The sequence below is a fragment of the Narcine bancroftii genome, chromosome 9 (assembly GCF_036971445.1).
Source record: "Narcine bancroftii isolate sNarBan1 chromosome 9, sNarBan1.hap1, whole genome shotgun sequence".
NCBI lineage: Eukaryota > Metazoa > Chordata > Chondrichthyes > Torpediniformes > Narcinidae > Narcine > Narcine bancroftii.
The window spans coordinates 104,900,225-104,916,262 of record NC_091477.1 but is presented as its reverse complement, the minus strand read 5'-3'; the positions used below and the strand labels follow the sequence as shown (position 1 = coordinate 104,916,262).

Below are 16,038 nucleotides of genomic sequence, written 5' to 3'. Positions count from 1 at the left end.
AAAATTCTTGGGCAACTACTAGAACAATAACAATTGGTTCAGATGGTTTAATGTAGTATAACATCCTAAAGTACTTCACAAGTGTAGTTCAATAAAAATGAACAAGGTGGTATTAAAATATATACCAGTAATTGAAATATTAAATAAATAGGTATATTTTAAGAAACAAAAAATGAAGAGGCAATGGAATTCAGAGAAAGAATTCTAGATGGTAAAAGCAGGTTTGCAAATGGTAAACCAATGGAGGGATCTGAAGGACCACAAGTGGTCCTGAGGTGAAAGAGATTTATAAACTTATGAAGACAGTGAAGTTATGAAAGAATTTATGCAGGAGGATAGTTTTAATCCTCAGGTTTTTGGGGACTAGTGATAATCAGTTCAGCAAGGATGCAGGCAATCTGAAACACAGTATGAAATGCAGCAAGTTGAAATTAACAAATGATTAGTTGATAAACAAAGGTATAAATGTGTGGTGCGCTGCAGTGTGGACAAACAGACACAAACAATGAAAGGCTGTACTACAGGCTTAAAACATACACCAGGTTCTGTATCCTTTCTGGCTCTGTGTCCTCTGTTCCAGCCCAGGGGGCAGTGTGAGCCTTTATGGGGGGCCAGTGATTGGCAGGGAGTAGGTGGAGTCAGACTCCCAGGTTACCTCCCTGCAGTAGGCAGTGCAGGAGTGCGGACAGGCAGTCACCAACAGTCTAGTGGTTTTATCAGCACAAAATGCTCGCTGCAGAATCAGGGGAGGTAGGTGCAAAGATAATTGACATTATGGAGGTGATGATCAATGGAATAAATAAAAGAATGTGGGATTGGAAGCTCACATCAGAACAGAATTTCATTTGAAGATATCAAAATGCATTGTCAACTTGTGACATTAGTGAAAAAAAGGAAAATGCTTGAAAAGGATGGCATTTGTCGCAGATACCGCAGGCAACAAAAAAACTAGAAAAAATTGTAGTTTATTGAAGGATGGGTATCAGTCTAACAAATATAAAATGCTGAGTTATTGAATTAAGTGGTGAACAGGCTGAGCTAAGGTGCCAGGAGACTATAGTTACAAAAGGAACTGGACAAATTCAAAAAACTCCTTAGGAAATAGCATAGAAACTGGAAAAGGAAACTATTTCTGGTGATTTGTTAATACAGGTATCATAAAGTGTAAAAGGGAAACTACTTGGATCCACAAGAGGTAAATAAAAGCAAAGCTTTGAGCAGAGAAGGACTGGAGAATGCGGGTTCGTTGGTATTACTTGTACAATCTATGATGATTAACTTGAAAGTTGAACTTGAATCACTATTGTGGAGACAAGGTAGCTGTGCATAACATAGAAATCATTCATCTGTGGTGATGTGACAAAGTAGATTTAAAAACAGATCTATGAGAAGAACATTTACTTGTTGTAATACATGGGTAAAACACCAAAGTCTGCAGACACTGTGACTGAAGTTTTAAAACACAATGCTGGAGAAACTCAGCAAGTCAAACTGTACCTTATATAGCAAAGATAAAAATTCACAACTTATGTTTTGGGCTTGAGCCCTTCTTCAAGATATGTGTTTTCACTTATTATAATTCATAATTGTTTTCTCCACTGTTTAATTAAAATTACTTGTATAACCAATTATACAAGAAATAAATCAGCTAAGTATAACTGCAACAGAAAAGTATATCCACATACCCTGATTTTTCCTTCATCCTCTTTAGCATACTTCTGGATTGTAATTGTATCTTCATCATGTTTAGTTGACTCTTCAAGCCAGGCCTCCAAAGCATGCTTATCCCAGTTCAATTGACACTTCAAATCCTCAATTTTTTGTGTATACCGATAGATATTATTCTAAAAATAAAATGAAAATATATAATCATCCAGTAATCACTTGAGTGCAATAAATATTTATGTCAATGTTTAAAAAGTGACACACCCAGACTTATTATTTCAGGATCTCTCAAAATGCTCAATATCTGAAGAATTACTTCTGAGATGTCGGTATTTTGTTTTACAAGAAAGAGAAATAAGATGGAAATAACATTATTTTAGTGATTTTAAAAAACTGAAAATACAAAGCTCCCATTGAGATCAGGGTACTCATTGAATAACATGATGATATTTCTGAGCAGAAGATAGACAGATAAAGATTTGGAATCTCCATTGTTAACCCCTTGACAGTGTTAGGTCTGCTTTGTTCATGAATGAGTGAGACAAACACCAGGCTGAGTCGAAATCAGGGTTCTTTGTTCTTTATTACCGGATTGTAACACTTGCGACTAACCATGTTAGTCGGAGAATGCATTCTGCCGTTATCAGCAAAATGGTGATTTTTTATACCCTTGGATATGTGCTTAGAACATCATCATATCATTACTTGTCCAATGACTAAAACTGTTGCTATCCTTTCCCTGCTAGCTTCCTGCCTCTCAATCCATCAATGTCTCTCTTATCTTGTAAGTACAAGGATGCATTCACATCTTGTTACAGCCCTGCACATTCCCATCTCATGATGTTTTACCTAACAGGAGTACAAGGACACCTCCCCTTCTTGTTACAGCCCTGTACAGGGTAACTCCTTACACATTCCCATCTCATGATGTTTAACCTTACAACAGTTACAAAGCAATGCGATTGTAATGCAGGCAATCCTTATGATATGACCCTGTGTTATGGAAATACATCCCAACAGAATTCACAAATCACAACTTGCAAAATAATAAATAAACACAAAATGTGATGGAAACAAAGTCTTTCTTTTCCCCAATTCGTATTTCTTGATATTTTTGCAGGTAAAGTGGTGGGTTATTTTAACATGGTTGCTACGTTTTGTGGCTTACCACTTTCCATCATGACCCCAAAGTTTTCCATAATTAATGATGAATGAGCAAAATCTTACTGTAGGTAAGATAATGAATAATAGCTAAAATGCAATGTGATGATGAATCCTAAATTGATTATCATTAAATCCATTCACAGTGGACTCAAGATGGCCAAGTCCAATCCTCAGGAAAGGGCTTCTTGACATGATATCTAAACAAAGAAACACAATCAACAATATACAAAATAAAGGAACCTATTGAGCTAGACCATTTCGGTAAAAAATGAGGATAGGCAGGAGTGAGAAGCAGGTTGGAATCTAACTCAAGAATACCAGGGAGGGTGGGGGCGTGGGGTTATTGTATATGGAACTAATGCCTCAGAGTGATCCATAAACTGGCTTCAATTAAGGGTTTGTGACGCTTATGTACAGAATAAAAGATATCCAAGAGTGTATTACAACTGGATCAGAGGGGTTTTGAATGTATAAATATTGAATAATTGATAGCCAGGAATCAATTAGATACAGGTGGATCTAAATGGGATAATCCAGAGAGTTAGATATTGAAAAGCATTGAAGGCCAGATTCCAATTATGGTTGTAGATAGGGCTGCCAGAAGTCCCATATAGGACATGACCTGTATTAAATGATTTTGTCCTGTATTGACTTTATCAGGACGCCTTAAATATCCTGTATTAAGATTTTTTTAAATAAATTGCAAAATTCAGCAGTTTAGAGCTGTACGATTTGGAATTTTCAATAATTTTATTTGTACTACTTGAATTTTACTTCATTAAAAATAAAACGTTAAATAACTCCACTATTACTAAGAAGGAAGTCACCTGAAGACAGCAAGTATTTGTGACAAGTAATAAACTTGTTTGAAACCACAGCCAATGAATGCACACATGACGCATTTTATTAGTTAGTTATGCATTTGCAGTTGTTAGCGAAGGATCAGTGAAATAACCAGGCATGATTTTTTTCAATTCTTATGTTGATAAGGTAGCAAAATATTTTTCATTTGTGTTTTGTAATTTAACCCCAACATGCCAAAACGAGTGTAAATTCTGTGATGATTTCTCTGAAGAATAGACATTTATTAACCAAGAGGAAAGATGTTTTGAAGCTCTTTGTGGAGTATGCAATTGTTCATTCAATATCGCATGGGCAATGGATACATCTCCATATCAACTCTGCCCTGGCTTGTGCCCTGGAGAGGTCACTCCTCAGTGACTAGCAGAGGTGCAGTACCCATAGTCATCCACGACTGACGGAGAGCAAAGTTTCAGAGTGAATTTAATTAGGCATTTCCGTGAGGCATATGGCAGGAAAGATTTATATCAAATCTATCAGCTGCCTGTGAGTTAGCTATTATGTAACCTTAAGATAATGTTCTCCCAGAATCACAGTGCGGCTTTCGCGCAAACAGAGGAACTACTGACATGGTCTTTGCCCTCAGACAGCTCCAAGAAAAGTGCAGAGAACAAAACAAAGGACTCTACATCACCTTTGTTGACCTCACCAAAGCCTTTGACACCGTGAGTAGGAAAGGGCTTTGGCAAATACTAGAGCGCCTCGGATGCCCCCCAAAGTTCCTCAACATGGTTATCCAACTGCACGAAAACCAACAAGGTCGGGTCAGATACAGCAATGAGCTCTCTGAACCCTTCTCCATTAACAATGGCATGAAGCAAGGCTGCGTTCTCGCACCAACCCTCTTTTCAATCTTCTGGATGATGGTGAAACAAGCCATGAAAGAGCTCAACAATGAAGACGCTGTTTACGTCCAGTACCACACGGATGGCAGTCTCTTCAATCTGAGGCGCCTGCAAGCTCACACCAAGACACAAGAGCAACTTGTCCGTGAACTACTCTTTGCAGATGATGCCGCTTTAGTTGCCCATTCAGAGCCAGCCCTTCAGCGCTTGACGTCCTTTTTTGCGGAAACTGCCAAAATGTTTGGCCTGGAAGTCAGCCTGAAGAAAACTGAGGTCCTCCATCAGCCAGCTCCCCCCCATGACTACCAGCCCCCCCCACATCTCCATCGGGCACACAAAACTCAAAACGGTCAACCAGTTTATCCATCTCGGCTGCACCATTTCATCAGATGCAAGGATCGACAATGAGGCAGACAACAGACTCACCAAGGCAAATAGCGCCTTTGGAAGACTACACAAAAGAGTCTGGAAAAACAACCAACTGAAAAACCTCACAAAGATTAGTGTATACAGAGCCGTTGTCATACCCACACTCCTGTTCGGCTCCGAATCATGGGTCCTTTACCGGCATCACCTACGGCTCCTAGAACGCTTCCACCAGCGTTGTCTCCTCTCCATCCTCAATATTCATTGGAGCAACTTCATCTCCAACATCGAAGTACTCGAGTTGGCAGAGGCCGACAGCATCGAATCCACGCTGCTGAAGATCCAACTGCGCTGCGTAGGTCACGTCTCCAGAATGGAGGACCATCGCCTTCCCAAGATCATGTTCTATGGCGAGCTCTTCACTGGCCACCGAGACAGAGGTGCACCAAAGAAGAGGTACAAGGACTGCCTAAAGAAAGCTCTTGGTGCCTGCCCCATTGACCACCGCCAGTGGGCTGATATCGCCTCAAACAGTGCATCTTGGCACCTCACAGTTCGGCGGGCAGCAACCTCCTTTGAAGAAGACCGCAGAGCCCACCTCACTGACAAAAGACAAAGGAGGAAAAACCCAACACCCAACCCCAACCCACCAATTTTCCCTTGCAACTGCTGCAACCGTGTCTGCCTGTCTCGCATCGGACTTGTCAGCCACAAACGAGCCTGCAGCTGACGTGGACATTACCCCTCCATGAATCTTCGTCCGCGAAGCCAAGCCAAAGAAGAACCTTAAGATATCTGAAATAGGGTCAGCAGGTAAAAAGTGCAAGTTTTAAACGTAGAGAAGTTGTAAATTTGTTGTGAATTATATTATTAAAGTATTTTACTTACATTGGATAGGTTTTTAAAAGTTTACAAATCCGTTCAAACTGAAGGTCGAAAGATGATAAGAACCAGCAGCAACTTATGTCACCAAACACAGTACAGGCCACTTAAGAGACTGCATTTTCAGTTTCCAAAGCAAATCTATCAAGTTCCCTTACCCCTGCCTATGGTTATCATCTTCACAAAGGAGAAGAAAAATATCCTATAGGAACACATCGTCACTTTGCGATTCAATGAGAAATAGGGTATCAAGATATGGAAAATCACAATACAGACTTGGCAACACAGGGAGCTACTTGTATCCAGACATCCAATTTGAACATTACATAGAGAACAGGCAAAAGATCAATAGAAGATGCTAAATCATTGCTGAATTTCCAAATTGATGCTGGTTTTGAAACTGTACTATCAATAAAAAATTGTTTAATGGGAAGTAAAATGGTGTTATTACAGATTAACTTGTTTATTTTCCAACCCAGTGTAACCTTAATTGAAAACAACTAAGAAGACCCTAGGTTGGGGGTTAAGGGGATTTCTTTCTAACTCACTGGGCAAGAAACTGATATGATCAGGAAAACAACACATTTTAAATTCTGGTCAATTTCAAATCCCCTTGACCATGAAAAATAAATACCTTCTGCACATCTAAATAGTGCATAGTGATCATGGCATTAATTCTGAGTTGTTGTAAACATAAACAACAAGAATTTCAACAACACTTCAAAACAGTTGTGTAATATTATCAAACACCCAGTATATTACAAGTTATACATACCTCCAGGACATTTTTTCTCTCTCTCAATGAAAACAAGTCATTTTCAAACCGCTGAATTTCTTGCTTGAGACGTTTTATTTCATTCTCTGCAATTATCCTGAAATGCTGTTCAGTTTCAAGTTCCTTCTCTCGTGCTCTTTGTAAAGACTGAAAGGAAAGATCACCCATCAGTAGATTTGTACTGCTCAAAGATATTTTACTGCTTCACATTAACAATAATGTTGATCGGCTAAACGAAACAGCGTAATTGCAAGAAAAAGAATCTCAGGGTTGTATGTGATGTCATATATGACAATAAATTTAATATCTGATTCTGAAATCTTTTCCAGGCAACAGTTTATGCTCATTTCTTCCAATTTAACATCACCTCCTTTCTGACCTGACTTTGGCCACCATTTTGCTCCAACACAAGGTCAAGGAACTGCACTACATTTGGATACATTGAAGTCCTCAAGTCTCAATATGAAATGAACAATTTTAGGTTATTGCTTCTAAATTTCCTCTGCATAGATATTGCTGTACTTTGCTGCTTTGTTTTTTCCTTCTGTGCTGCAATCTGCCAATTTTTAGTAAGAAATAAAATATGAAAATCTGTAGACACCATGGTTGAAGTAAAAATACACAATGCTGGAGAAACTCACCAGGTCAAACAATGTCCTTTATATTGCAAAGGTAAAAATACATAACCGACGTTTTGGGCTTGAGCCCTTCATCAAGATATGTAAAAATATCAGCAGGCATCCAAGCAAATGTTTGGGGGGGGGAGTGGTGAGATGTTGTCACAAAGGCAGGAGGTGATAGGTGGAGAAGAGAGGGAGGAGACAGCAGTGATCAAAGGGAGGAGGAATGGCTAGGGGAAGGGAGGGGAGGAAAATTTGAAAAGGGAAGAGAAGTAGGGAGGGGGAAGAGGAGAGCAGGTTAGCAGAAACAGGAAAAGTCAATGTTAATGCCATCTGGTTGGAGAGTGCCCAGATGGAAAATCAGATGTTGTTCCTCCAATTTGCGGGTGGTCTTAGTGGGATAGTATGCAGTTCTTTTTTTCCATCAAGCCATCAACCTCTCTGCAATGTAACATTCTTCCTCACTTTTCTAATTCTGATTAAAGGGTCTCAACCTAACATTTTGATTCTACTCTTCTGTCACTTGTATTCAAGTACTTTTATAGGATTTATCATAAAACATTTGAACCTACACAATAATTCTTGGGTAAAATGGATAATTGCAATATCAATTTTTAAGATTTTAATATGGTTATAGGAGTTAATTTGAAAACAACCTTGCAAATGATCATAACAACATCATATATTGAAGAATTTGAGTCAGTACCAAACAAGCACTGCAAAGAATGATTTGAAACATCTCACATTTTCTGATTAGTGCATACCTGTGTATTGGTTAACTCCCTACGAACATTCTGCAGATGCACTGTCATTGCCTGAATGCGATCCTCAAAATTTGTCAGGTTGCTTTCAAGGTTGGCTTTTTCCTTCTGCTTCTTTTGCACCTAGGATTTTTAAAAAAACACATCAATTTAGGTCTTAAATTGACGGCTTGTAGCAGGCCGAGCAGGCGCACAGCGTGGCAATGCGAACTGTCGCCGGCATGGTTCTGTGGGCGTGCAGAACCATAATACGGGCGCTGCATATGATGTAGTGGCCATGAAGCGGGCACACAGCACGGCATTGCGAACTGTCACCGGCTCAGTTCCGCGGGCGTGCGGATCCCTAATGCGGACATTTGCCAACTCACCTAATGGACTGCACGCGGGGGATACTGAGTGCCGAGGAACAGCACATTGAGCTGTTGCATCTCCTGCCAGAAGGCACGGGACACTTACAAGGCTAAATTTAAACTTGCTGGTCCCGTGGATCGGCAACAATCTCATAGTGACATCTCACCTTGTCCCGTGGAGCCCGGGATACACAGTATATAAAAGAAGCCTGTAAACCCTGAATAAATCAGTCTTGAGTTGACTATTCTGGCATGTGTTTGTATTTCTTTAGTAGCTCTTCCGTAGTAGCTGCTACAATTGGTGACCCCGACTGCAAGATTCGGCTGAAGTCTGAGTCCACAGTCATAATGGATGCAGCTACAGCAACAGCTGCCAACGCGGTGGCAGGTAACACAGTTGGACTTCACTTGCCTCCTTTCTGGACCAATCAACCTCGGGTTTGGCTCATTCAGGCTGAAACCCAGTTTCATCTTCGGGACAAGACAAATGGTTACTGAACAAAAGTTGCTTTTAAAAATATTCAAACAGGAAAACAGGATCAAGCTCTACCTTATTACTATTAACTTAACTCCCTTCTAATTCTAAGCACACATGTATATAATGTCTGTATAAGTTCAGAAAAGTTCTTTGATTCATAGTCCAATCTCACTTCTCACACCTCCATGTTCACTGGTATCAGGAAATTCTTATACTGTGCACTGAATTCAACATTTATGAATTTCACCAGGTTTTGGTACTTGAAAGGTAAATGGTTACCACTCAGGAAGGTTCTTGTCAACTTTCAGAGAGAGATTGCTTGTTCATTGGACACAAACTGATTTCTTCCACTCAGCCACTTCAGTGACTTGCTGAAGAAACTTGCCCCATCAGAGTTTTCCAGATGATAACCTCTTTCTTTTTGGTCACCTTTTTGTTTCCCTTATTTCAGGCAAAATACCATACAGCCAGACATCTGCTCTTGTATAGACCACAAGGGCTTTGACCAGGCTGAACTAAGAACTCACAACCAGTCTTCAAAATGAGGTTTTTCCACAAGCTTGCCAGCTTGTCCTGTTCCAGTCCCAGCTGCTGCTGCTGAACTGTACAACTGAATTCTCTCTCACTCAGAAAAAAAACACATGTCTGTCTTAGAACAGCACTCTGCTCTCAGACAGACTGCGGCACTGGACCTAATCTTTGAGTCCGTCCATCTGCTGCTTTCCAAAACAATAATCCGTTACTCCCCAGCACGTCCAATTAACACCTACTTGTAAAGTCTCAATAGGCATTCCTCAAAGTTTTTGCAAAGGCCCTCGGAGCCTGGACTGTCTGGCTTGAGCAGAGCTCCAGCATTTTAAATGAGATCTGTTTTGAAGTGTGTGTCTGTGTGTGTGACCCAACTAAAAATCCCACTATTTATCTTCCAAAAGCATATCTATATACAATATAAAATATAACATAATCTGTCACACACCAAAGAGCTGATTGTGGACTTTAGGAAGGGAAAACTTGAGGTGTAGGAGCTACTGATCATTGGGGGATTAGCAATGGAGTAGGTGAGCAAATTTAAATTTCTGAGAGTCATTTATCTCAAAGGACCTTTTCCAGACTCAACACACTACAGATAGACACTGGCTTATGATATTTTGAAGTTATGATGATTAGAATGCATTCTGATTAAAGGTACATCAGGGTCTACATGCATTGTGCTTTGATGGTCCCAATGCCATTTTTAAAAAAGTGATTTGGAACACATGCGCAGATTACAGTCACTGGGGAGGAAGAGATCGTGATGGCAATCTGTGCATGTATTCCAAATCATAACATACATTGCGGTGTGATGTCACTGCCCCTAGTTATCCGGCACCACCTCAGCCTCCTGGGCAGGCAGCAGTGGAGACCTTGGCCTCCTGGACTGGCAGCAGCAGGGACCTGGGCCTCCTGGCAGGGACAAGTCAGGGTGCTACCAGTACTGGTAGACTTCGACTTACAATAATTTTACTTTACGATGCGAGCCCTGGAGCGGAGCCCCATCGTAAGGGGGGGGGTCGTCTACCTGTAATGTCATTGTGAAGAAAGCACGTCAGTTCCTCTACTTTCTCAGGAGTTTGCGGAGGTTTGATATGACATTGGAAACCTTGGAAAACTTCTACAGCTGTGAGGTGGAAGCCATGTCGACTGGCTGCATCACAGCCTGGCATGATGGTAACATTACCTCGGAGTGGAAACCCCTACAAAAGATAGTGGACACAGCCCAGTACATCACAGACAAAAACTCTTCCCACCATTGAGTAAATCTACACAGAACACTGCCATCAGAGAGCAGCACCAATCATCAAGGATCCACAGCCCCCATGGATAGGGGGCTGCCATCAGGTGAAGTACAAGTGCCATAAGACTCATACCACCAGGTTCAGGAACAGTTGCAACCCCTCCACCATCAGACTGCTGAACAACAAAACTCATTTCAGGACTCTTATTTTGCACATTATTTATTACAATATTTATTTTTCTGTATAGCACAGTTCGTTTTCATTTCTTTTGTTTACGTGTCTTGAGTGCAGTTTTTTGTACCATTTTTTGCCTTGCACACAGGCATAATTTTTTTTAGGGCGGTACTCTGACAATAAATCAGAATTTTAAAACTTTGAATTCATTGTCGGGGTGGTAGTGGACAAATAGTGAGAGACTATAGTGAAAGTCTGCAGACACGGTGGTTGAAGTCAAACACAATGCTGGAGAAACGCAGCAGGTCATATGGATGAAGAGAAAAACAGAGGATTATGAGTAGGATTTCTAGGTCGGCACAAGGACCTGTTTGGGCACATTCTGCAGACGATGTACAGTACTCAACTGAATGAACAGAAAGCAAGAGGCAAGCGTGAAGAACGTTTCCAGGTGCAACATTCTTGTTGATGAATACATTGGATAAGACCATGACCACAAATCACAGATTAATTGCATACGTTGGCTTCGTGTTCCGCCCCCCCCCCCCCCCCCCCCATGAGATTATTAGGCTGACAAATCGAGTTCGGAGGTTTGCTTTCCATGACAAAGGCGCATCTTTTCGAAATGAGAAACCCGTCGGAGGTTTGAAGGCACAAGGGGATGGCGCAGACATCCTCTGCCCGTTTCTCCGAACGCCAATGTGAGCACCTCGCTCACCGCCACGGACAAAACCAGCCAGGGCCCGCTCTCCTTTCCCAATTACATGCATCCGACTGCTCACTGATCTGATGGGCGACGGTGCCAAGCAGCCCCCCCCCCTCTACCCCGGGCCCGGCCCCCCCCCCCCTCTACCCCCGGGCCCGGCCCCCCCCCCCTCTACCCCGGGCCCGGCCCCCCCCCCCCTCTACCCCGGCCCGGCCCCTCTACCCCGGGCCCGGCCCCTCTACCCCGGGCCCGGCCCCTCTACCCCGGGCCCGGCCCCTCTACCCCGGGCCCGGCCCCTCTACCCCGGGCCCGGCCCCTCTACCCCGGGCCCGGCCCCTCTACCCCGGGCCCGGCCCCTCTACCCCGGGCCCGGCCCCTCTACCCCGGGCCCGGCCCCTCTACCCCGGGCCCGGCCCCTCTACCCCGGGCCCGGCCCCTCTACCCCGGGCCCGGCCCCTCTACCCCGGGCCCGGCCCCTCTACCCCGGGCCCGGCCCCTCTACCCCGGGCCCGGCCCCTCTACCCCGGGCCCGGCCCCTCTACCCCGGGCCCGGCCCCTCTACCCCGGGCCCGGCCCCTCTACCCCGGGCCCGGCCCCTCTACCCCGGGCCCGGCCCCTCTACCCCGGGCCCGGCCCCTCTACCCCGGGCCCGGCCCCTCTACCCCGGGCCCGGCCCCTCTACCCCGGGCCCGGCCCCTCTACCCCGGGCCCGGCCCCTCTACCCCGGGCCCGGCCCCTCTACCCCGGGCCCGGCCCCTCTACCCCGGGCCCGGCCCCTCTACCCCGGGCCCGGCCCCTCTACCCCGGGCCCGGCCCCTCTACCCCGGGCCCGGCCCCTCTACCCCGGGCCCGGCCCCTCTACCCCGGGCCCGGCCCCTCTACCCCGGGCCCGGCCCCTCTACCCCGGGCCCGGCCCCTCTACCCCGGGCCCGGCCCCTCTACCCCGGGCCCGGCCCCTCTACCCCGGGCCCGGCCCCTCTACCCCGGGCCCGGCCCCTCTACCCCGGGCCCGGCCCCTCTACCCCGGGCCCGGCCCCTCTACCCCGGGCCCGGCCCCTCTACCCCGGGCCCGGCCCCTCTACCCCGGGCCCGGCCCCTCTACCCCCGGGCCCGGCCCCTCTACCCCGGGCCCGGCCCCTCTACCCCGGGCCCGGCCCCTCTACCCCGGGCCCGGCCCCTCTACCCCGGGCCCGGCCCCTCTACCCCGGGCCCGGCCCCTCTACCCCGGGCCCGGCCCCTCTACCCCGGGCCCGGCCCCTCTACCCCGGGCCCGGCCCCTCTACCCCGGGCCCGGCCCCTCTACCCCGGGCCCGGCCCCTCTACCCCGGGCCCGGCCCCTCTACCCCGGGCCCGGCCCCTCTACCCCGGGCCCGGCCCCTCTACCCCGGGCCCGGCCCCTCTACCCCGGGCCCGGCCCCTCTACCCCGGGCCCGGCCCCTCTACCCCGGGCCCGGCCCCTCTACCCCGGGCCCGGCCCCTCTACCCCGGGCCCGGCCCCTCTACCCCGGGCCCGGCCCCTCTACCCCGGGCCCGGCCCCTCTACCCCGGGCCCGGCCCCTCTACCCCGGGCCCGGCCCCTCTACCCCGGGCCCGGCCCCTCTACCCCGGGCCCGGCCCCTCTACCCCGGGCCCGGCCCCTCTACCCCGGGCCCGGCCCCTCTACCCCGGGCCCGGCCCCTCTACCCCGGGCCCGGCCCCTCTACCCCGGGCCCGGCCCCTCTACCCCGGGCCCGGCCCCTCTACCCCGGGCCCGGCCCCTCTACCCCGGGCCCGGCCCCTCTACCCCGGGCCCGGCCCCTCTACCCCGGGCCCGGCCCCTCTACCCCGGGCCCGGCCCCTCTACCCCGGGCCCGGCCCCTCTACCCCGGGCCCGGCCCCTCTACCCCGGGCCCGGCCCCTCTACCCCGGGCCCGGCCCCTCTACCCCGGGCCCGGCCCCTCTACCCCGGGCCCGGCCCCTCTACCCCGGGCCCGGCCCCTCTACCCCGGGCCCGGCCCCTCTACCCCGGGCCCGGCCCCTCTACCCCGGGCCCGGCCCCTCTACCCCGGGCCCGGCCCCTCTACCCCGGGCCCGGCCCCTCTACCCCGGGCCCGGCCCCTCTACCCCGGGCCCGGCCCCTCTACCCCGGGCCCGGCCCCTCTACCCCGGGCCCGGCCCCTCTACCCCGGGCCCGGCCCCCCCCCCTCTACCCCGGGCCCGGCCCCCCCCCCCTCTACCCCGGGCCCGGCCCCCCCCCCTCTACCCCGGGCCCGGCCCCCCCCCCCTCTACCCCGGGCCCGGCCCCCCCCCTCTACCCCGGGCCCGGCCCCCCCCCCTCTACCCCGGGCCCGGCCCCTCTACCCCGGGCCCGGCCCCCCCCCCCTCTACCCCGGGCCCGGCCCCCCCCCCTCTACCCCGGGCCCGGCCCCCCCCCCTCTACCCCGGGCCCGGCCCCCCCCCCTCTACCCCGGGCCCGGCCCCCCCCCCTCTACCCCGGGCCCGGCCCCCCCCCTCTACCCCGGGCCCGGCCCCCCCCCCTCTACCCCGGGCCCGGCCCCCCCCCTCTACCCCGGGCCCGGCCCCCCCCCTCTACCCCGGGCCCGGCCCCCCCCCCTCTACCCCGGGCCCGGCCCCCCCCCTCTACCCCGGGCCCGGCCCCCCCCCCCTCTACCCCGGGCCCGGCCCCCCCCCCTCTACCCCGGGCCCGGCCCCCCCCCCCTCTACCCTGGGCCCGGCCCCCCCCCTCTACCCTGGGCCCGGCCCCCCCCCTCTACCCTGGGCCCGGCCCCCCCCTCTACCCTGGGCCCGGCCCCGGCCCCTCCTCCTCCGGACCCCCTCTCCGATTTGTCGTCGCCTCCACCCCTTACTTCATCCTCCAGAGCCTTGTTCTCCACGTTTGCCACCGGAAGAGCGAAGCCATCGTCCCAGTTTATTTCACACAGGACAGCATCCGTCATTTTCGACTTCAACCCGCAGGGTCCCCCTTGGTTACCACCGACGCCCTCTGCCACTACCCCGGAGACGCCGGATTTCCGGCAGTGAACAGACGCACTTCCGGGCGAATTGGAGCGGCCAACCGCTGGGGGCGCTCGGAGCCCGCCCCGTTCGCAGTGGCCGAGGAGAATCCAGGGAGCCCTGCTGTTTATTCCCATGCAACTGTGTCCACGATCTGAACAGGAAAGTCTGCGGGCACCGTGACTGAAGTAAAAACACAGTGCTGGAGAAACTCAGCAGGGCATTTTATGTTGCAAAGATAAAGATGCATAAGCCACGTTTTGGGCTTCCCCCAGGCCTGATTTGGGGAGTAAAGGAGAACTTCAGGAGGGGAGGCATCCCTGCAAGAGAAATCACAGTTTTGCAGTGAACAGGAGTTATAGACTGTGAGAAGCAGAAGTACCTTCACAGAATTTGCTCGAGACAAAAATTGAGAACAAAGAACTTTTATTATACTATGACAACAATGCAAAGTTGGGTGCTTCCCCTTACCCTGGGAATACACACAGATACTGAGGCTGACCCAACTTTTATACATTTCATTTCAGTACAGAGATACCTTCCCCCTAACATTTTTCTGCCTCCTGGGTTGGTTTAGCATTAGGTAATTCTGCCCACGTGGATTCTAACTTCTTATCAGTTTATGTGCCTTCCTGCAAACTTGTTAGCCAGGAAATATGTCTTTGTTCTTTACTCATTAATCAATCCCCAAGACTTGCTAAAGCTATCTACTTGCTATCCTGTTTTGAAGATCCTTATTTTATTATACTTTTATAACCCTTCCTCCCATTCCAGCATCCCTTCACCCTGATTTAACCCATAATACTTCATTTCTAATGAGCACTTGCTTGACTCCTCCCATTCCAGTATCCCTTCACCTTAAGTTAACCCATAATACTTCATTCTTAATTAGCACTTGCTTGACTCCTCCCATTCCAGTATCCCTTACGTAGACGAAAGTCTGCAGGCACGGTGGTTGAAGACAAACACAATGCTGGAGAAACTCAGCAGGTCAAAGTCTATTTTGCATAGCAATGAAGGCATCAAGCCTGAAACGTTGAATGTGTATCTATTCTTGTTTGACCTGCCGAATTTCTCCAGCATTGTGATTTTGCCATGTTTACAGTTTTGTTTTAATAATAAAGGGCATGTTTGTGTGCCGTTTATTAATAAAGCAAGGTTAGTAGTTCTGAAAGATGTCCTCAAGCAAATTTGATACCATACTACACTAGGATAGACAATGATGCAGGAGTTTTAAAACATTTTAGACGTGAGAAGTTGCTGTCAATGTCTGTGGAGAGAGTGACTGATTTTGTGGGGAAAAGAGCTGAGGGTCACTTTAAAAATACCTATTTAATTGTGAAATAAGGTATAAAGTAGTTCCTCTCAGGGCAATCAATGTTTTAGCACTTTTAAGTCAGAAGTGGATGGATTCTTGAAAAGATGGGTGGTGAAAATTTACCAGGCGGTCAAAACTTTGCTGGTGAGGTTACAGACATAATTTTATTAAGTGGCAGTGCAGGTTTGATGGGGAGGATGGGCTACACCTGCTCCTAATTTTCACTTTTTGTTGTTTAAATCTAAAATATCATCAAAGAAGCTGGGTGATTAAGATGACCAATATCTGAGAGTTGATTCATATT

General features: G+C 48.9%; 1 protein-coding gene across 1 annotated transcript in view; it reads right to left on the bottom strand.

Moving 5' to 3' along the window:
• The window catches only part of ccdc39 (coiled-coil domain 39 molecular ruler complex subunit), a 64,074-nt gene extending 49,642 nt beyond the window's left edge, over positions 1–14,432 (bottom strand). The window contains exons 1-4 of the mRNA XM_069897131.1: positions 14,269–14,432; positions 7,943–8,062; positions 6,559–6,705; positions 1,686–1,844 (exon numbers count right to left, since the gene is read on the bottom strand). Of these exons, the coding sequence (XP_069753232.1) occupies positions 1,686–1,844; positions 6,559–6,705; positions 7,943–8,062; positions 14,269–14,358 (516 nt within the window). The 5' untranslated portion in view covers positions 14,359–14,432. The remainder of the gene's footprint in view (positions 1–1,685; positions 1,845–6,558; positions 6,706–7,942; positions 8,063–14,268) is intronic.
• Positions 14,433–16,038: the final 1,606 nt, after the last annotated feature.